At 48.5% G+C, this 21486-nt stretch overlaps 2 protein-coding genes across 3 annotated transcripts; one reads left to right on the top strand and one right to left on the bottom strand.

Moving 5' to 3' along the window:
• Positions 1-12514: 12514 nt before the first annotated feature.
• Positions 12515-14294, bottom strand: LOC123190704 (uncharacterized). The gene is made up of 3 exons (XM_044603402.1): positions 13969-14294; positions 13569-13798; positions 12515-13448 (listed from the first exon to the last, which is right to left on the bottom strand). Exons 1-3 carry the CDS (start codon positions 14150-14152, stop codon positions 12783-12785), a joined length of 1080 nt encoding a protein of 359 aa, XP_044459337.1. The 5' UTR covers positions 14153-14294; the 3' UTR covers positions 12515-12782.
• A 2843-nt stretch (positions 14295-17137) lies between these two features.
• LOC123190703 (serine/arginine repetitive matrix protein 1-like) lies at positions 17138-18132 on the top strand. 2 transcript variants are annotated; one of them, XR_006496505.1, is made up of 3 exons: positions 17138-17307; positions 17399-17611; positions 18073-18132. XR_006496505.1 is itself a non-coding variant. In XM_044603401.1 (2 exons), the coding sequence occupies exons 1-2, from the start codon at positions 17190-17192 to the stop codon at positions 18110-18112; spliced, it is 462 nt and encodes a 153-aa protein (XP_044459336.1). In that variant the 5' UTR covers positions 17138-17189; the 3' UTR covers positions 18113-18132. The 2 variants fall into 2 exon arrangements, 1 of the variants encoding a protein (XP_044459336.1); XM_044603401.1 differs by having other exon boundaries at positions 17138-17611.
• The last annotated feature ends 3354 nt before the right edge of the window (positions 18133-21486 follow it).

The following is a 21486-nucleotide window of genomic DNA, read 5'->3' as shown; positions in this document are numbered from 1 at the left end:
ACTGAGCTGTACTCGATGCCCAATGGAGCACAGGCTCCGACCAAGGAGGGAGAAGCGAGCGGGGGCGAGAGCCAGGAGGAGGAGTGGGACTCGGACGCCGCTGAGGATGATGATGATGATGATGACGATGATGATGATGACGATGAGGACGAGGAAGAGGAGGAGGAGGAGGAGGAGGTCGCACCACCGCGCTCGGAAAGGCGGTCGAAACTTGTCCATGACCCTGCGACTGAACGCGGCGAGGGGGTTGCGACTGTTACACAGTCGACCAAGCGCCCTTGGACCACCTCTCCGGCGCCGACTGAAAAGGCGTCGAAGCAGCCCAAGGCGGCCCCGTCAAAGCCGACCAAGCACCTGCCGAAGATGAAGGTGTCCATCCCCACCATATCAGGGTAATCATGTTGCTTAAGTCTTCTTGTTTTGTGTGAACTTTATCTCTGGTTGGCGCTGGAGTTAGTCGACTGACTCTTTGGAGTTGCAGTGCTGCTACTTCTGAGACCTCAGCCCGGGCTGACGACCATGAGATGGAGGACGCAGCAACCTCAAAACCTGGTACTATACTCTTAACATCGTTTCTAGTCGACTGACTCATGATCTCTAATTCTGATTCTTTTCTGTAGCTCCATCCAATGTTGTTATCACTCTCCCTGACGATGATGAAGATGAGGAACCGCTGAAGCCCAGAAGGAGTAGGAAAGCGTCTGCCGGCAGGGTGTCCCAGGATGTGACGGTGCCTAAGACTCTGGTCGCGGAGGAGGAGAACACCACTCGACACACTGTTTCCTTCGCAGATCCACTGACGAGTGCTCTGCAGCCCTCCCTCTTCACGATGCACCACGTCCCAGAGGACCAAGCTGGCGCCGCGAAGGAGGCGATATGCCAGGCAGGGATCATGATGGAGCAGTTGAAGACCATCCGGGATGCGAGCCAGGCAGCTTACAACGCCAGTTCCGCCCTTCAAAGCAATGTTCAGGTCAGTCGACCACCGCTTGTTTTCTTTCCAGAATTTATAGTAATCACCCACTGGGTGTGTCGATTTAAACTCCGTGATAGCGGGGGCACGCTGAGTGCACCCGCTGGGTGTAGTCCCCAAGGCTAAGGTCGACTGCTGGCAGTCGGCCTTAGGCTTTATAAGTTCAGTCTTTCCGTCATTCGACTATGGCGACTGGATTTTGCAAACCGGTGGGGGCACGCTGAGTGCACCCACTGGGTGTAGTCCCCGAGACTGTGGTCGACTGCTTGCATTCGATTACAGTCTTAAAGAATACATCTTTTTTTTTGAGGTCGACTGGTCGACTCTGTCTTCAATAGGATTAGTGGGGGCACGCTGAGTGCACCCACTGGGTGTAGTCCCCAAGACTACGGTCGAATGCTTGAATTCGGCTGTAGTTTTAGAAACGCGTGATTTTTTCCTTTTCCACTCGGAAGTGAATTATTTTTGACATTTAGTCGATTGGTTCTTCGCAGAACTCCTGTGACCTTGCGGCTCGCTACACTGAACTGGAAAACAAGCACATTCAGCTCGAGCTGAATTTGAAGCTGGTTCAGGAGAATCTGACGAAGGCAAAGGAGGAGACCGAAGGTATGTTTGGTGAGACCTCGACAACTGCTTTTTCCCTTCATTTGTTTCAAGATCTGATCTTGCTGTAACTTGCAGGTAAGGTGAGGGAGGCCCAAAGGAAAAAAGACCTTGAACTAGCTGAGAAGATCAAGCTTGCTGACGAGAAGTTAGCTTCAGTCACAAAGCTTGAGCAAGAAAATGGTACTCTGAAAGCTGTTCTTGGGAAGAAAAATGATCTGGAGGTCTTCCTGAGTGGTCTTGCCAAGAAGCTGTTTCTTATGCTTGAAGGTAAACCTTCAACAATCATTTTCAACTGTGGTTTTTTCATTCGACCATTGCCTTGACTCGGTGATTGTCCTTGCAGAATTTTGTCAAAACTTTGAAGAAGAGACTAGCCGGCTGGAACCAAACCTTGACCCCGTCAATTCTCTGGTGAACGACGAAGTTGCCATGAATGTTTTCCGACTGGAGTCCCGTGTTGCAGCTGCCGTGGACTATCTTGCAAGGCTGAAGGTCGCCACATCTCGCATCGACTCAACGCTCTGGCCCGGGGAGACACTCCAGAACAACCTCGAGTCGCTGATGGCTCGTTTGAACGTTGTCCCTGGTCGAGTGCAGGAGTGGAAAAAGTCCTCGGCTCGGTGTGGTGCAGATGTTGCTTTGTGTCTGGCCCGAGTCCACTGCAAAGATGCGCGAGAAGACAAGCTGGCTGCCCTCCGGGTGGCCAACACCAAGAAACACGACTTCAGGTCCTTTATGGAAACTTTCCTTGCTGCTGCCACTCGGATCGCAGATGGAATTGACCTTGATGAGTTTGTTGCACCTTCCAGCCCTCCACAGGAGGGGTAAAAAACTTCTTCTAAGCTTGACGCTTTAAATTTGCCTCGATATGCCGAGTGGAGTTGTAACCGATAAACCTTAACAGGCTTAGCGCCTGAGCACTTTCGGTTCCTTTAGGTATCGATCTGAACTTGAATTTGGTGTTTGAATATGATTGCTTTTGGCTCGAAATGTCTTTTGCAGGTTCAAAGCAAGACGCTCACTGCAGTCGACTTATTCCTTAATCCACTTAGGCGAGCGCTGGGCTGCAGCTAAGCCCCCCGAGTGAGAGGTTTGCTCTTCACTCGGTAGGATTTTGATAACTTAGGCGAGCACTGGGCTGCAGCTAAGCCCCCGAGTGAGAGGTTTGCTCTTCACTCGGTAGGATTTTCATAACTTAGGCGAGTACTTGGACTGCAGCTAAGCCCCCGAGTGAGAGGTTTGCTCTTCACTCGGTAGGATTTTGATAACTTAGGCGAGCACTGGGCTGCAGCTAAGCCCCCGAGTGAGAGGTTTGCTCTTCACTCGGTAGGATTTCTATATCTTAGGCAAGCATTGGGCTGCAGCTAAGCCCCCGAGTGAGAGGTTTGCTCTTCACCCGGTAGGATTTCTATATCTTAGGCGAGCACTGGGCTGCAGTTAAGCCCCCGAGTGAGAGGTTTGCTCTTCACTCGGTAGGATTTTGATAACTTAGGCGAGCACTGGGCTGCAGCTAAGCCCCCGAGTGGAAGTCTGGCTTACCACTCGGTAGGATTTTATTTAATCTTAGGCGAAACGGATTCGCAGCTAAGCCTCCGAGTGGGAGTCTGGCCCACCACTCGGTAGGATTTTGATAACTTAGGCGAGCACTAGGCTGCAGCTAAGCCCCCGAGTGGAAGTCTGGCTTACCACTCGGTAGGATTTTATTTAATCTTAGGCGAAACGGATTCGCAGCTAAGCCTCCGAGTGGGAGTCTGGCTCACCACTCGGTAGGATTTTATTTAATCTTAGGCGAAACGGATTCGCAGCTAAGCCTCCGAGTGGGAGTATGGCTCACCACTCAGTAGGATTTTTACAAACTTAGGCGAAACGGATTCGCGGCTAAGTCACCCACTGAGGGGAAAATTTTATTGGACAAAATAAAAAGTGACAAAAATTATGGAGGAACTATGACACTATTATTTTGAGATCCATGAACTACAGAAGTACTTTATTGCAACTCATCCGAGTGATAAACTTAAGTGTAAAATGGGCGGAGTAGTTCCGCGTTCCAAGCTCGGGGCTCGTCGATATTATGTTCGACATTGTAAAGACGGTACGCCCCGTTGTGGAGAACTTTGGTGACGATGAAGGGTCCTTCCCAAGAAGGAGCAAGCTTGTGTTGTTTCTTTTGATCCACTCGGAGAACTAAATCTCCTTCCTGGAAGGCTCGACCCCTCACATTTCTGGCGTGGTAACGACGCAAATCTTGTTGGTAGATGGTCGACCGGATCAGAGCCATCTCCCTTTCTTCCTCTAAAAGGTCGACTGCGTCCTGTCGCGCTTGTTCAGCTTCTGCTTCATTGTAGATTTCAACTCGAGGAGCATTGTGGAGAAGATCACTCGGCAAGACTGCTTTAGCTCCGTAGACCAAGAAGAATGGAGTTCTTCCGGTCGATCGATTAGGCATGGTCCGCAGTCCCCAAAGCACCGAGGGAAGTTCGTCGACCCACGCTCCAGCCGCATGCTTGAGATCACGCATCAGTCGGGGTTTCAATCCCTTGAGAATCAGACCATTGGCTCGCTCTGCTTGTCCATTCGACTGCGGGTGGGCGACTGAAGCGTAGTCGACTCGTGTGCCTTGAGAGTTGCAGAAATCCCTGAATTCCTCCGAGTCAAAGTTCGACCCATTATCCGTAATGATGCTGTGCGGGACTCCATATCTGAATATCAGTTCCCTGATGAAGCTAACAACCGTACCGACGTCAAGGTTCTTGATTGGTTTAGCCTCAATCCACTTGGTGAACTTGTCGACTGCCACCAGTACATGCGTGAAGCCACTTCGACCTGTTCTCAAAGGACCGACCATGTCCAACCCCCATACTGCGAAAGGCCAGACGAGTGGAATGGTCTTCAGAGCTGATGCAGGCTTGTGTGACATATTCGAGTAGAACTGACATCCTTCGCATTTATCTACTATTTCCTTTGCCATCTCATTCGCCTTTGGCCAGTAAAATCCGGCTCGGTATGCTTTGGCCACGATGGTTCGAGAGGACGCATGATGACCACAGGTTCCCGAGTGGATATCATTAAGGATGATTCGACCTTCTTCTGGTGTTATGCACTTCTGACCAACTCCAGTCGCGCTTTCTCTATATGACTGTCCTTTGATTACGGTAAAGGCTTTAGATCGACGGACGATCTGTCGAGCCTCTTCCTCATCCTCCGGAAGTTCTTTTCTCAGGATATACGCGATATACGGAACTGTCCAGTCGGGAATGACCACCAAGACCTCCATGACCAAGTCGACCACTGCTGGGACTTCAACCTCAGTCGGATCTGTGGCACTCTTGGGCTGTGGAGCTTCTTCGGTGAAAGGATCTTCTTTGACTAACGGAGTGTGTATATGCTCCAAGAACACACCACTCGGAATGGCTCCTCTCTTGGAACCTATCTTTGCTAGATCATCAGCTGCTTGATTTTTCCAGCTTCAACCCCTCGAACTTCTTTTCCAGCTTCCTCACTGCACTGCAGTATCCAGTCATGGCTGGGCTTCTCACGTCCCACTCCTTCATCACTTGGTTGACCACTAAATCTGATTCGCCATAGACCATCAGGCGACGGACGCCGAGTGAAATGGCCATGCGCAATCCGTATAAGAGGGCCTCATACTCTGCCTCATTGTTGGAGGAATCAAAGTGAATCTGGAGCACATATCTGAGCTTATCTCCTCTGGGGGAAACCAGGACAACCCCAGCACCGGAACCATTCAACATCTTAGAGCCATCAAAAAACATGGTCCAATGCTCCGAGTGAACTTCAGTCGGTTGTTGCTGTTCAATCCACTCGGCGAGGAAATCTGCTATTGCCTGGGACTTAATGGCTTTCTTTGCCTCAAACTTGATATCAAGGGGAAGAAGTTCAATCGCCCATTTCGCCACTCGACCAGTTGCATCTCTGTTGTGCAAAATCTCTGATAGTGGAGCGTCGCTGACGACTATGATGAAATGATCAGAGAAATAATGAGCAACCTTCTTTGTGGTCATGTATATTCCATACACAAGCTTCTGATAATGAGGATATCTCTGCTTGGATGGAGTCAAGACTTTAGACAAATAATACACTGGGCGCTGAACTTTGAAAGCTTTTCCTTCTTCTTCCCGCTCGACCGTAAGCACAGTACTGACGACTTGTCCTGTGGCTGCGATATAAAGCAACAGAGGCTCTTTGCTGATTGGAGCAGCAAGCACCGGCTGGGTGGAGAGCAGAGCTTTTAGCTCAGCAAACGCTGCATCAGCTTCTGGAGTCCACTCGAACTTGTCTGCCTTCTTCATCAGTCGGTAAAGAGGCAACGCCTTTTCACCGAGTCGTGAGATGAATCAACTTAATGCGGCCAAGCATCCAGTAAGCTTCTGGACATCGTGCACTCGCACAGGGCGTTTCATTCGGAGAATAGTGCCGATCTTTTCTGGATTAGCGTCGATCCCTCGCTCGGAAACGAGAAAACCGAGTAACTTGCCACCAGGAACTCTGAATGTGCACTTTGATGGATTGAGCTTGATATCATACCTTCTGAGGTTGGCAAATGTTTCGGCGAGGTCAGCGAGCAGGTCGGAACCTTTTCGTGACTTGACGACGATATCATCCATATACGCTTCCACATTCCGACTGATTTGAGTGAGTAGACACTTCTGAATCATTCGCATAAATGTGGCTCCGGCATTCTTGAGGCCGAATGGCATGGTGATATAGCAGAAGCACCCGAATGGAGTGATGAAAGCTGTTTTTACCTCGTCGGGTCCGTACAGACGGATCTGGTGGTACCCGGAGTAGGCGTCTAGAAAAGACAACCTCTCGCATCCCGCAGTCGAGTCAACAATTTGATCTATGCGGGGGAGAGGAAAATGATCTTTCAGGCAGGCCCGATTGATGTGCTTGAAATCAATGCACATTCGGAGTGATTTGTCCTTCTTAGGGACCATGACGACATTAGCGAGCCACTCGGAGTGGTATATCTCTCGGATAAATCCTGCCGCCAACACTCGAGCCACTTCTTCACCAATGGCTTTTCTCTTCTGGACGGCGGACCGCCGAAGATGCTCTTTGACTGGTTTAGCTGATGAGTCGACTCTTAGGCGATGCTCAGCCAGTCCCCTGGGAACACCTGGCATGTCAGCGGGCTTCCATGCAAAAATGTCCCAGTTCTCACGGAGGAACTGGATGAGCGCTTCTTCCTATTTCGGGTCGAGTGTTGTGGAGATGTGGGTCGGGGCTGCATCGGGGTCGGTCGGGTGAATGTGAACAGGTTTCGTCTCACCGGACGACTGAAATGCAGATTCCGTGGCGGGTTTCTTGGATCGCAGCAAATCACTCGGATCTGCATTTTGCTTGTATTCTTCAAACTCGACCGCTGTCACCTGGGAATCGGCAATCTTTGAGCCCTTCTGAAAGCACTCTTCTGCCTTTTTCCGATCACCGGTGACAGTGATCACTCCTTTGGGGCCGGGCATCTTCAATTTGAGGTATACGTAACATGGTCGAGCCATGAACCGTGCATAAGCTGGTCTCCCCAAAATGGCATGATATGCACTCTGAAAATCCACGACCTCAAACATCAACTTCTCTTTGCGAAAATGTTTCAAATCACCAAACACCACGTCCAGAGCTATTTGGCCGAGTGACTCGGCTTTCTTCCCTGGTATAACTCCATGAAAGCTCATGTTACTGGTGCTCAGTCGGGACATCGGAATGCTCATTCCTTTCAGTGTGTCTGCATACAACAAATTCAGCCCACTACCACCGTCCATCAGCACTTTTGTCAGTCGAGTGCCTTCGACAACTGGATCGACCACCAAAGCTTGCCTCCCAGGGGTGGCAATATGAGTCGGGTGATCAGATTGGTCGAATGTGATGGGTGTTTGGGACCATCTCAAATAATTTGCTTTTGCTGGGGTAACCATGTTCACCTCACGGTTAATGACTTTCAATCGACTCTTGCTTTCCGCATCTGCAAAGATCATCAGAGTGGAGTTGATATGCGGATATCCTTCCTCACTGTCCTCCTTGTCTTCGGCCTTGTCCGGCTCCTTTTCCTTGTCTTTAGACAGTTTTCCTTGAAACTGCTGGATCAGGAGTCGACATTGGCGAGTGGTATGTTTTGGGTAAATGATATTCCCCTCTTCGTCTTTCTTCGTGTGGATGTGACACGGCATATCCATCACGTCATTCCCTTCTTTATCCTTTACCTTCTTAGGGTTCCAGGATCCTTTTGGTTTCTCTTTAAACTTTCCTTGAGTCGCGGCCAGAGCCTCTCCAGGAGCTGCCAGTTCAGCCTTCCGCTTCTGTTTCCGACTGGTGTTTCCCTTCTCCGACTGACTCGGCTTGTGCTTGCCGCTTCGGAGTCGGTCTTCTTCTTCGCCGTTGGCGTACTTGGTAGTAATCTCCATCATTCGACTCAAGGTCATGTCACCGGTTCGACCAAATTTCAAACTCAATTCTCTGTTCTTGACACCATCCTTGAAGGCGCAGACTGCCTGATGATCAGACACATTCTCCACAGTATGGTGCAAAGTGATCCACCTCTGAATATACTCCCTGAGAGTATCATTGGTTTTCTGCACGCAGACTTGCAGCTCCGTCAATCCAGCCGGTCGCTTGCAAGTTCCTTCAAACGTTCTGACGAACACTCGGGACAGATCTTCCCAAGTGTAAATGCTGCTAGGAGGTAACTGAGTCAACCATGCTCTGGCAGAACCTTCCAACATGAGGGGCAAATGCTTCATGGCCACCTCGTCATTCCCACCACCAATCTGAACCGCCACTCGATAGTCCTCAAGCCAAGTTTCAGGCTTAGACTCACTAGTGAACTTGCTGACTCCTGTTGCCAACCTGAAATTGGGAGGGATCACTGCGGCTCTGATAGCTCTGCTGAAACATTCCGGACCAGAAACATGCACTCGACTGCTCGTGGGCGCATCTCTGTCGGGTCCACCTCGATGGGCTCTGTTCCGGTCGACCAAGCCTTGCACGATAATGGATCGCGCGTCGAAGCCTGGTTCTCTGGGGTCGACTGGAAATCTTCGCCCCGCACTGAACTGACGTCTGTCATCTCGCTGCCGAGGAGCGTAAGACCCACCCCTCGGAGGGGAAGTGGGCACTCGACGCCTATCATCTCGGTCGTGTCGGTCTCCATATTGGTCTCGCCGATTCTCGCGTCCTTCACGCCGCGGAGGCGATCTGGGACTGTGAGCCGACTGAACCGTATTCGCAGCGACGGATCGACTGTGAATTCTGTTGCGCGACTGCGACACGGCTGAATTCTGATCTCCTGCTGCCCGGAGCAGATCCCTGATCTGCATCAAGCCTCTGCCAGCTTCCGACTGAGAGGGCTGGATGGACTCTGCTATACGGGTCGCAGCTGCTAAATTCTGGATTGGGGTTCGATATACCTGAGTCGGCGGGAAGAGTTGACGTCGACTGGCGTCGGGAACTCGTTGCCGCGCGCGCTCGTCGAGTGCTCGCTGAAGATTCTCCAAGCGAGCGTGTTCGGCCAAGTTGGCCAAACGTGCCTCCTCCAAGGCGCGAGCCTCGGGGGTTTCTCCTGCGATGGGAGTATGCAGGGCATCCACGTTCCTGCGGCGAAGTTCCTCTCTTTGCAGAGAGTCGAGTGGCTCGGGCTGGTACTCTTCGTGGTCTCGTGCGGGGTCGCCTCCGTCGCCTGCCCCACCATCACGGGCGAAGCCAGGGGGACTGCGGGGCCCGTCGACCATCAGGATTTCCGCCGCTGGATCACTGCTATCGCACTCGGATGCAGTCTCTACGGAGCCAGTCGACAGATCGAACAGGCCGTAGAGAGATTCGTCGGGCTCGATCGCCGCGACTTGGGTGGTGGCCGTCTGACGAGCCACCGCGTGCCTCACCCACCGCTGAAGCCTCGACCGGCCCGAGCGCTTAAGCTGGCAGGAGACCGGGAGGGTGGCCGATGGGGGAGTCGACCGATACGGGGTCGACGGTTGCCGCAGCAGAACGCCGCGGACACATGCGTGAAAATGCGTCTCACTGCGGACGGGGAGCGCATCGACGTCGAGTGGAGCCTCCTGGAGCCAGGCGGAGTCGTCGGCGACGAAGGTGAGAGCACCGAGACGGATCTCTCGACCCTCGACCAAAACTCCAGCAGCCACCATGATGAAAGTACTCGGAAGAATCGCAACTTCTCCACAAAATCGCTAAAACACCGGCCCCACGGTGGGCGCCAACTGTCGTGGATCTAAGTCTAACAGTAGAGTGGGGGTAGGTATGGAGAGGCAAGGTCCTAGCTATGGAGAGGTTGTAAACACAAGAGATGTACGAGTTCAGGCCCTTCTCGGAGGAAGTAAAAGCCCTACGTCTCGGAGCCCGGAGGCGGTCGAGTGGATTATGTGTATATGAGTTACAGGGTGCCGAACCCCTCTGCCTGTGGAGGGGGGTGGCTTATATAGAGTGCGCCAGGTCCCCAACCAACCCACGTAATGAAGGGTTTAAGGTACATTAAGACCGGGGAGTTACTGGTAACGCCCCACATAAAGTGTCTTTACTATCATAAAGTCTACTTAATTACAGACCGTTGCAGTGCAGAGTGCCACTTGACCTTCTGGTGGTCGAGTGAGTCTTCGTGGTCGAGTCCTTCAAGTCAGTCGAGTGAGTCCCTCGTAGGTCGACTGGAAGGTGATCTCTTCTAAGGGTGTCCTCGGGCAGGGTACTTAGATCGGGTCTGTGACCCTACCCTAGGTATGTGACTCCATCAGGAGGTCCAGGGGGGCCACAAGCCTGCTAGGCGCACCCCCAGGGTTGTGGCCTCTAGGTGGACCCCCTCTGGTTAATTATTGCGCCAGTATTTTTTATATAGTCCACAAAATTCTTCGTAAATTTTCAGGTCAATCGGAGAACTTTGATTTCTGCACAAAAATAACACCATGTCAATTCTGCTGAAAATAGCGTCAGTCCGGATTAGATCCATTCAAATCATGCAAATTAGAGTCCAAAATGAGGGCAAAAGAGTTTGTAAAAGTAGATATAATGGAGACGTATCAGCAGTGCCCTCGGCTGACGATTCGCTTGAATGCCGACAACATGCGAGAGATCTCGTCCGCTCTAGGACAGCGTCAATGCAGAGCGGCCGCTCTAGAGCGGCGTGAATGCTGGCAGCTGGCTTCGGAAGGGAAAGTGTGCGGGCGCGGGAGGTTTTTTTTGTGAGCCAAGTTAGTCACATGCGGACGTGGCGGCAACGGTCCGGACGCACGCTACCCCTCCCCTAGTTTCTCTCCGGTTTGTTGGGAAAAGTGCGTCCGGACGGACCGATGCATGGCTGCGTTGGATGGCAAAACACGTCCTCCCTTCCGGTTTACAGGGCGCAATTTAAAAATCTCACCGAGATAGATGGTGAGTGGTGGAATAATTTTTATAGTTTACAAAAGTACTTAATTAATGCACTCATTTTTCTCACAAAGTTATGTTTATCAATGCATTAGTAACTGCAATGCATGCATGCATAAACAATAAATGACCAAGAACTTTTACATGTATTGGTCAATTTTTTCTTTATCCTTGCTTTCAACAATTTAATACACCTTAAAATCTGAACATGTAATAAGGAGACAATCAAATTGAGACTTATAAAACGGAAAAACTAAAATTTTAAGATAAAACCTATAGACGGGAAGGGATGGAGTACTATCTTCCTTTTACCTTTTATATAGCGGCTGGTAGTATTTTGGGGGGAAAGGATTAGTATCGCCCAACGGATAACAATGCGTGTGTCTACCGCCACCCTGGCCATTGGATCTGATTTAATCAGATAGCTAGGAGCAACGTATTACTAGACTAAGTTTTGCAACTCAGTTGTTGTTGCAATCTTCACACTGCAACAATTGGTGTGTTGCGGGATCTGGATCTGGATTCCATTGAGTGCAGTCGTCACATGTGCTCCTCCTGAGCTCTCTGACAAGCTCACACCTCCTCGCGCTGCTCCGACCATCACCACCAATGCTCGCCGCCGGCAACACGCCGGCGACCCGCCGCCGCTGCCGCCTGCCTCCACCATGAGCGTCGGCCGTCGCGGTGCGCCCGTACTCAAGCTGCATCGGCCATCCCGGGGAAGCACTAGCGTCTACGTCCATTGCGGGAAGTTGCGTCCACCATGACCCCGCCGTCCCAAGGGAGCACCAGCCTATGTTTCGGCCGACATGGTCGCTTCTTGCTGCTCAATGTCCACTACAACGAGTTTCTGCAACAAGGTCTTTAGTGCAAAAAAACAGTAACAAGATCTTTGTTGTCAAAAAAAAACAGCGAGCCCTATGTTGCAAAAAAATCGCAATAAGTTCTCTGTTACAAAAAAAATTGTAATAAGACATATGTTGCAAAAATAATCTGCAACTTGACCTAGTTTGCAAAAAAAAATGTAACATAACCGGTGTTACAGAAATTTTCTGCAACTCAACATGTGTTGCAGTAGTAGTAGATAATCCTCAATCGTTTAATTCATCAGATTGGACAGCTCGCGAGGCGACTGATCTTTAGGGCACCCTTTTTTTTACCAATCTTTGTTCGTTGTCTCCTAGAGGGAGCATTCTGCACGTGCTGTGCCAGGATTGCTTACGTTTGTTTTCATCTTTCTTTTATTTGATTTTCGAGAACTTTTGTATTACGAACTATGTTTTGATATGTTCCCGCCTACTTTTCCAGGAGGCGTATGAAAAAACAATGTCCAATTGAAAGAGGCAAGTCTCGAATCTTTCTGCAAAGCAGAAAAGTATTTCCCGTGTGGTTACAGTACAATGAATTTTGAATTTTTCAAAGTGCTACCAGAATAAAAAGTTGAGTGACAAGTAACAACAGACAAGGCCCATGCACAAAATCAGACTCCAAATTAAAAGTCCGTCGCACAACATAACTGAGAATAGTCGGATAACATAGGAGTTATACAGGGCAGATAATATTTACTTTAAGGTTATAATCGAATCACACAACATGAGTTATACTCCCTTTGTCTTAAAATAAGTGCCTTGACCTTAGTACAATTTTACACTAAGTTAGTATAAAGTTGAGACATTTATTTTGAGACGGGATGAGTATATAGCCAAGCTTCCGATAAAATGCCCTCGGCAGACTTCCAACAGTGTTGGTTGGTCTTGTCCGGCTGACGTCTTTAGGTAAACAATTGCCTCCATGTGTGTAGTGCTTGGAGGTTTCAAATAAACACCGGTCTCACGATATCGTCCTTGTCCACAACAAGGAGGGACCAAGCAACGGTTATCTCCAGCTCAGCATCATCAACGTTAAATTTCTTCTGGCTGAAGCCAAAATATTTGGATGCCAAGGAGACATGTCCTTCTGCAATGATATCACCGAATGACGAGCAAGTCTGCACGACAACTTTCAGGCTGCCTTCATGTTCTACAGAGACCACACGCCTCGACAGATCAAGGTAGCCATCTGAACCACTGGGCATTGCTTTTTTAAAACGATCAAGCAGCACGACTTCACCAGACGGGGCATTAGCAACATAAGTAGGTTTACCATCGATGATCTTGCGTGAGTATGATGTTGTCGAGCAAGAAACTCGGCATCGACTTTCAACACGCTGCCGTGTCCCCTGTTTAACAACACGAACACTGCAGATTGTGGCCTGGATCGTCTCCACAAGCCGCTCGACGCATAACTCTATTTTGCAGAAGCGGTTCTCAAAGCAGATGGTATGCACACCAGGATGACGAGCGTAGAAATCACGAGTTGCGCTGATCAATGCTCTATCTCGAGACACTGCTCCACGTTCAACTTTTAGCTGGATTTCAAAGCGAACAGGGTCTCTGCAGAGAATTGCACGAGACGGCCCAATCAAGCGCAAATATGGATTCTGCAAGCATTCGTCAATCACCCCGTTAACTACTAATCAACAAGAGATGAAAAAAAAACTCAGGGAGACATGTGCAGAAATATACCCCCAAAAAAATAAAAGCAAAGATATTATACGTACGTGTTGCCTGATTCTTTGGGGCGTTATCCTACTGTGCGCGAAGAGAAGGTTGCGACTGTTATCGACACTGTCCCGAGCAGCAACCACACCATACACAGACAATGGCAATTTGAAGCCACCTTTAATTTTTGTCAGTTTAATGGAGAGGATCTGCAAGGTCTCCGCGACGATAGCATCGTCTAAGCTGGGTTTAGGTGTCAAGTGTGTGAAATGCATGGAGCTCAATTGCGCTGCATGCAAGCACCAAAGAGAAGCATGTGTTAGAAATCAAACATGAACTAGCCAAATATATTCCCTTCCCGCTTGTACAAGGAAGTTCGATCAATCAAAGGTAAGAGGACGGGAGGAATTGAAAACTAGCTACCTAAAGAAAATTAAAAGTGCATGCATGTCAACTCACTTGTGTCTTCGAAGAAACCGCACCCCTCGGGTCCCCATCTAGATTCCCAGGCACTTCTGTATGAAGCAAAATTCTCTTCCTCAGCGGCCATCTCCTCCTTCTCCATGGTTAATTCTTGGGCTGATTTGCCTATGTCCATCTCGTCAACAACTTCCAATCTGTCGGAAGATATGGGTTCGGCCATGGACGTCGCCGGACCAATCTCCTCGATAGTTATCTGCTTCCGTTCGCCCAGCTCGTCCTCGATGCTCGTCTACTTCCGGCGATTCTTCCTCCGGCTATTTTATTTCGACCAGATTGGAACTTAGGGTTTCTACCGAAGACGCGATCAGGGTGGTATATGATCATATATATTTATCTTGCGAGCCTTATAACCAGCCCTGTTCGACCCGGTTAAGGACATCCAGAAGCACCGGCCCCAATCGGATACGTACCGTACGTGCCATGGAAAATAATACAATCTCGACCGTTTTTCTTATTTATTTATCTCTATTTTGGCCATCTCCAAGGCTGATTCGCAAATTTGCTCTCATAAACGTTCGCTCAACTAACCGGACGAAATTCATACAAACACGACGGATTTTCATATGAACCAAATGAAATTCATTACATTTTGAATATTTTTCATTAAAAAACGGCCGGACCCTAAACCTATTCTATGGCGCCCTCGTGGCCCACTTCCTTTGTATTCTACATAGGCAACCGCGTCACATAGGCAACCACGTCCTTCATCTGCCATCTCCATGAACAGTGGCGGGTTCAAGACCAGTCAAGTGGAGATGCGGTCTCCGACGAGGAAGAGTAGAACATGGGAGATGGACCGGCCCACTTGGGACACAATGCCCTGCCATCTCTCATGCCCTATTCATCTCAGAGTAGTCCGCAACCTATCCGTCGTCGGCGTCGGTGGACGTGAGGTCGATGATGCTATCCACCTGCCACATGTGCCCCTGAAAGTTAGACGGCGACGCGTAGGATGTGCAGCTGGCGATGTTAGAGTCCTCGACCACCAGCGCGTGTGCGGCCGCGGTCGCGTCCAGCTGTGCCGGCTCTGCGTTTCAAGCGGCGCCTTGAGCACGCGCGACCTCATATAGCGCCCATTGCTCCGCAACGAAGTTCAGGTTCGCCACGGCCGCCTCGCTTGCGCGCTTGCTTTACATTTGGCCCTTTGTCAGCCGCTGCTGCTCGAGGACGAACATGTTGTACCTCTGCTCCTCTTGCGACTGTCGGAACGCCAACATAAGAGCTGGCTCAGGCTGTTCCCCCTCCGCCATAATGACGTCATAGTGCGCATGCTCCATGGCCGGTCCGGCATGCAGCAGCGCAGGGTCCGGCACCGTGTCATCCTCGGAGCCTGTAGGGTCGTCGTCAGAGACCTCGCGCAAGCTGGTCGGCATTTTGTGCTTGACCAGCTATGCGCGGTGGGTCTGCCATGCGGCTGCAAGGGCGGCCACCTCGTGCTTCTGCTCCGATGACATGCTCTGCCACATCGCGCTAGAGCTTGCGGTCATGGTGGGTGCGGTGCGAGGGAGGAGGAGGATGTGGAGCGGAAGTGTTGTGGTGTGGAGTTTAGCCGGTTGTGGTCGCCTTTAAATAGTGGGTTCTAATGAGGCCAACCGTCCGGGTGAGTCAATGCACGGTGCCGGAGTTGGTTCCTTGGCGGATGAGCCTGCTTAATGACGGCATACATACGGACAAGCGGTAAACAGGCGTGGTAGATATCTGTCGCATCATGTACAACAAACGTCGCTCCAGCATTAAACAGGCGCAGCCGACTCTCTCGGCCTGCACGCCGCTTCAATGCTAGTGCGAGTGAGAGGTCATATCCGCTCTGGGCCGGTGTCATTGTGGAGCAGCCACTCTACAACGGCATGAATGTGGGCAGCTAGCACCGAGCGGGAACGCACCCGGGCGAGTTTTGGGTGGGCCATGGTAGTCAGGAGCAGGCATGATAGCGGTCCGGAGGCCCGCAAAGCCCCCACCCACTTTGTCTCCAGTTTGCTGGAAAAGGCGCATCCGGACCGACCTGTGGACCGATACAGGACGGCGTTGGATAGTAGAACACGTCCAGACCGCGCGGTCTGAACATTTGCGAACGGTTTGAGAGTCGATGTTGAAGATGCCCTTATATCTTCTCTTCTCATCTCTCCTATTTTCTCTTCTCTTTCTCTCATACTATCCTTTCCTTTCCTTATCTCCCTCTCCTATCCTTCATATCTTCTCCTCCTATCTACTACAAAATATCCTATCTAAAAGTAGGAAAAGTTCCCCTTTTCGCTCGTGGGCAGGCCCAGCTCAATTGGGTATTTAGGTGAATAATCATTATTTTCTCCAAAACCAAATATGCACATATTGTATAGACACCTGCAAAAGAACGAAATTGACACTGTTCTCTTTATATAACTTTTTACTAATTAAGCAATGTGCGTTTCTCTGAATTTTTTTGTCCCATCACTGTATAGAATTATTTTCTTCCTTACCTATTTGAGGGGAGCTCCTAACTAGCTGTAACATCCCAATTTTCTTAAATTAGGATGTTAATAGATCATACAGATGCATATCATATTTTTATTCCATTATTTGCTTTTTCGGAATATTCAAATCATTATGCAACAAAAGGCAATTTATTTGGAGTGGAGATAACATGACTGCTCCCCTGTTTTAAAAATGTTCATAATGTGAAGAATATTATTTAATGTTCTTCTGTTATGTCCTGGTATTTTTAGTAGTCCCAAAAATATTTTACTTATCTGTTTTATTGTTGTTTGTGTGGCCTTTTGCATCAAAATGAATTTCCAAAATTGCATTAGTATTGGAACTAGTCTTCCTGTAGTTTATAGCTATAGGTATATTTTTACTGTGTGTCTAGCTATTTTTATTTAGATTTTATATTGTGTATGTTATTTTATTTATTTTGTTTTCTGCTGCTGTGTTTAAACAAAGGTAGCGAGTCGGCCAGCCAGCCGGCCCAGCAGCGCCGCCCACACCACTGCAGCCACTGCGGCCCACCTAACCCCGCACAGCCGCAGCCCACCTAAGCCGCAGCGAAGCGGTACGCCGCTCGCCCGACCCGCATCGCTTCAGCCACTGACTAGCGGGCCCCACGCCTATTCGTCCTCTTCCCCGAGCCGGGCACCGCACCGCATGCAGCTGAAGCCGAGCCCGGATCGCTCTCGTGCCCTGGTTGATTCCGTGTGCTCCAGGGACTCCGTACGCGAGCAATGGACCCCAGGGAAACCCCGCACACCCTGTCCCGATCTTCCCCGTTGCCACACGCCCTGCTTGGGGCGATTGGATCTCGTCCCAGAGCTTTGTCGTTCGCCGGACGCTGTTGTCGCCGTAAGAACTCGCAGAGCCGCGCCGCCTGCTCCACTCGATTCCCTGCTCGAAGACGCCCTCGCCTGACGTCTTTGTGTTGCCATAAACGCAGCAGAGGGAGAGGAACGAGCTCGACCGCCGCCGCCGGAGCCGCCGCGTTCAGGTCTTCACCGCCGCCGGCACGGTCCACCTCGCCGCCGTCCGACACCACCACCGCCTCCGCCACTCACCTCCGCACCCGTCCGTCACCTCGCCTTCGTCGGAGACCCACCGGAGGAGCGCCGCCGCCAACGCCCGAGACCGCCGTCGTTTTCCTCTGTTTTGGGTGAGCACACGCACCCGGCCAATCAAGAACCGCCATGTGGCAAGTCGCTACAGGAGCCTCTACAGAGTTCGCTACAGTGCGCAGGCGTTTTCTGTTGCTCTTTTTTTTCCAGTTTTCCTACTAAAATTCAACTAGCTATATCTTTTATTCTATAAGTCCAATTTAGGTAATTCTTTTTCCTATGCACTCACAAAATCAGTCCTTCATGACAGTACCAAAATTTCTGGTTTGCATTGTTTAAATTTGAATTTGTCCAAATTCAAATTAAATCTTCCGGAGGTCGTAACTTTCAAACTGTTTATCGGAATCGAGTGTTTCTTTTTGCGTTGTGACCATAGTGCGATTTAGGTGCTGTTAAGCTTCTGTTGTTGAGTTTCAAAAATGGTTTTCTTGTTGTTGGTTTTATTCTGGTTCTATTCGTGTTTCGATGATTGATTTGTTGAATTGTGTGAAACGTGTAGATTGTCCGGAGTGCGACACGAGCTATTGTCAGGAGTGTGACTTTCTGAACCAGAACCAAGGCAAGTTACATGTTGATCATTCTTTACCTATTGTTTTCTATGCATGTAGTTATATCACACTATGAATATATGCATGTATAGGAGTATTATATATGTTGTCTATGCTGTTGAGCTATCTTCCAATCTTTTGCAAATCGTGGTAGTTGTAGTTTTCTATGCTTTGTAGACGGGGGTGGTTCGTGTATTCATTGAGTTTATGTGAGGATTATATATATATATATATATATATATATATAACAATTGAGTAGTAACTCAGGATTTAACTCACCTCTGGGCAGAAGTGGTATTGCTTGGTGTTGAGGGAAGGCATCATGGGGTCTTGCACCTTTTCTAAGGACATGCGCTCATGAGAGTGCACCCTAAGTGGAATGCCGCCCAGGTTCAAAAAGATCAGACAGACTTAGTGACTAGTAGCTTCCATGTGCGGCCACTGACTATATGGGCTCTGGCTTAGTTGATCAGTTGTTGGAACCCTGGCCAGACAGTGTCGACAGATGTAGCATATATAGGTGGGATGTGGCCATCAGGTGGTTAAGGGAACCTCTTCTGAAAGACTTCGTCTTAATCTTCGGATTGGGTCTAGTGGGTAAAGCGTACTAAACTCTACAGAGTATTAAAATTAATCATGATTAGCCGTGTCCCCGGTTATGGATAAATCTGAGCCATTATGCCATTACAGTTGTTGGATGATCTTGACAGATGTGACACTTAATAAATTTGTTGGGCAACTTAATAAAGGGTAGGTTGGAGTTGATTTTGCCAACTCAACCTTGTGTATTTAATTGTAGTAATAAAAGAAGTAAATAAAAATTTGACTATTAGGTAGTTATTAGGATAAAATCAGCTTTCTGCAAAAATAAACCCTCAAGCCTTCCTTTGTTGTACTATGCATATACATGTAGGTCTGCTTTATTATTACTCCTGTGTAACTTGCCAATACATTCAAAGTATTGACCTATATGTCTGCAACGTCTCATGTTGCAGGATATTCAGACGAAGAGTAAGGTGCCGTTAGGGTCGCGAGTCTGCACTCAGCATCACCAGTGGGCTATGATGGGACTCATCGTTATTTTCTGCTACTTTTTCGCTGTTTGATTGAATAAAGCTAGCCAAGTGCTATGTAGATTGTTTTATTTTATATATTTTGGATCATACGTTGTAATAAATGATGCACTTGCTATTCTGGTATCCATCTAATCTGTGTGTGCTAGCGAGTTCGATCCAGGGACTAGCACGGTAAGCACAGAGACTCGAATCCTTCGAGGTTTGGTCGTTACACTAGCGCCTTTAGCGTTGGTCCATACTCTTGGCGCCTATAGAGGTATCTCTAGTGGGCTTTTTATTCGAAGCCCAGTCGGCTGTTTCACTAGTTCGCTGTGTGGCACCCCGGCTCAGAGCAACTGATTTACCTTGTGTTGTCGGCCAAGAGATAAAATCTTCTGGCAACACACAACAACTTGGAATAGAAACAACCACTTTATTAATATCTTACAAATACATAGGTTCGGTGGTTACATAGGAAAGCCAGGCCAAGCGGCACATGCAGTGTAGCTACACTATCTACATTATTTAGTAGACATCCCAGGGCCTCGATACTAGTGGATGGAACTACTGTTGGAAATATTCCCAAGTGGCAATAATAAAATGGTTATTATCATATTTCTCATTCATGATAAATGTTTATTATTCATGCTAGAATTGTATTGATCGGAAACTTAAATACATGTATGAATACATAAACTACATTGTATCCCTAGTAAGCCTCTACTAGACTAACTCGTTGATCAAAGATGGTTTATGTCTCCTAATCATTGACATGAGTTGTCATTTGATAACTGGACCACATCATTAAGAGAATGATGTGATAGACAGACCCAACCGTAAGATTAGCATCAGAACGTTTAGTTCTTTGCTATAGCTTTATTCATGTCAAGTACCGGTCCCTTGGACCATGGGATCGTGCCACTTCCAGATAGTTGAGGAATACTTTGTGTGCTATCAAATGTCACTTCGTAACTGGGTGATCATCAAAGGTGATCTACAGGTATCTTCAAAGGTTTCTGTTGAGTTGCATGGATCAGGACTGAGATTTGCCACTCCGTGTGACAGAGAGATGTCTTTGGGCCCTCTTGGTAATACAACATCATAAGAAGCTTCATGTGACAAATGAGTTTAGTCACAAGATCTTGTATTACAGAATGAGTAAAGAGACTTGCCGGTAACGAGATTAAACTGGGTATGGTGATACCGACCACTGAATCTCGGGAAATTAACATATCACTAAGGGAATTGCATACGGGATTAAGTGAATCATCAGCATCATGGTTCATGTTAGGACCGAGAGTATATCGACCAAAGGGGGTGAATGGGAGATTCAAAATTTCTTTCAAAAGTTTTAATTGATCCCAAACACAGCAGCTGAGATAAGATACGGTAGATAAGAGCTCAATCAAGCATACTATTGAGGAACAAAATCTTCTAGGTAAGATGCAATAATGGTTCGAGCACAATATACGATAGGCTTGATGACAATGATGGTAATGCAATATGCCAACAGGTAAACTATCATGACAGGGAACTAGAACTGATCTGCGATGAATAACTGAGATAAACAACTACGAAGATGTAAGCGATCACAACACAGATGATGATTAGAACTTGAATAGCACAACAGGATGAATATGGTGTAACACTGAGGACATCAAATAATACCTAATGGAGATGACAGATGAAATGAAAGCGAACAATATGCAACACAGTATGAATGATCAAATAAACTGTCATCACAGAGCACGAATGAAAACTGCTGAAATTATTATAGTGAAGTAAATAGAACCAATGGTGTTCAGTGGTGACAATGAGATTTGGTAGACCAGTTCACCCTTCTGCCAAAGGGCTACGTCTGGTTAGACAGGCTATGACTTAACACGGAAGATAAACTCTCTTCACCCTATTCTCCTTCAATGTAGAGCTGATCAGACTCAGGTTGATTTCACTCGTGGTAGATACTTGTCGGTGATCTCCAAACCTTCAGTTGACCTTCGCGAACCAAAATCACTCTTGGTTGCTGAAGATCTACCTTGGTGAAGTCAACAACACTTCAACGAGCCGAAACCTATCCATCTAGAGAGTGCACATCTCTCAAGAGTAATAGGTACAAGAACTCTAACTCATAACTACTGTGATGCTAAACCACTGTCTAAGTTTGGGCCTCTTGATTTTTCTCTCGGTGGATCTTAAACTCAAATCACTCAGAGAGGGTTGCTCAAATCAATCTTCTCAGAAATCTCAAGCAGGGCAGCCAATGAATATCGTTGGAGCTAGGTGGCTATTTATAGCCACAGCCTTCCCTGA

Source organism: Triticum aestivum, chromosome 2A (genome assembly GCF_018294505.1).
Source record: "Triticum aestivum cultivar Chinese Spring chromosome 2A, IWGSC CS RefSeq v2.1, whole genome shotgun sequence".
Classification (NCBI taxonomy): Eukaryota; Viridiplantae; Streptophyta; class Magnoliopsida; order Poales; family Poaceae; genus Triticum; species Triticum aestivum.
The sequence above is the reverse complement of the archived record's forward strand: the minus strand, read 5'-3'. Positions and strand labels throughout refer to the sequence as shown.

Excerpts from the sequence above, each read along its gene's own strand:
- LOC123190704 (XM_044603402.1), bottom strand. The coding sequence starts at position 14,152 with ATGGCCGAACCCATATCTTCCGACAGATTGGAAGTTGTTGACGAGATG. Across the intron at positions 13,799-13,968 it reads CGGTTTCTTCGAAGACACAA|CGCAATTGAGCTCCATGCAT; the intron begins GTGAGTTGACAT and ends GCTTGCATGCAG. Across the intron at positions 13,449-13,568 it reads CCCAAAGAATCAGGCAACAC|AATCCATATTTGCGCTTGAT; the intron begins GTACGTATAATA and ends GAATGCTTGCAG.
- LOC123190703 (XM_044603401.1), top strand. The coding sequence starts at position 17,190 with ATGGACCCCAGGGAAACCCCGCACACCCTGTCCCGATCTTCCCCGTTG. Across the intron at positions 17,612-18,072 it reads GTCGTTTTCCTCTGTTTTGG|ATTGTCCGGAGTGCGACACG; the intron begins GTGAGCACACGC and ends TGAAACGTGTAG.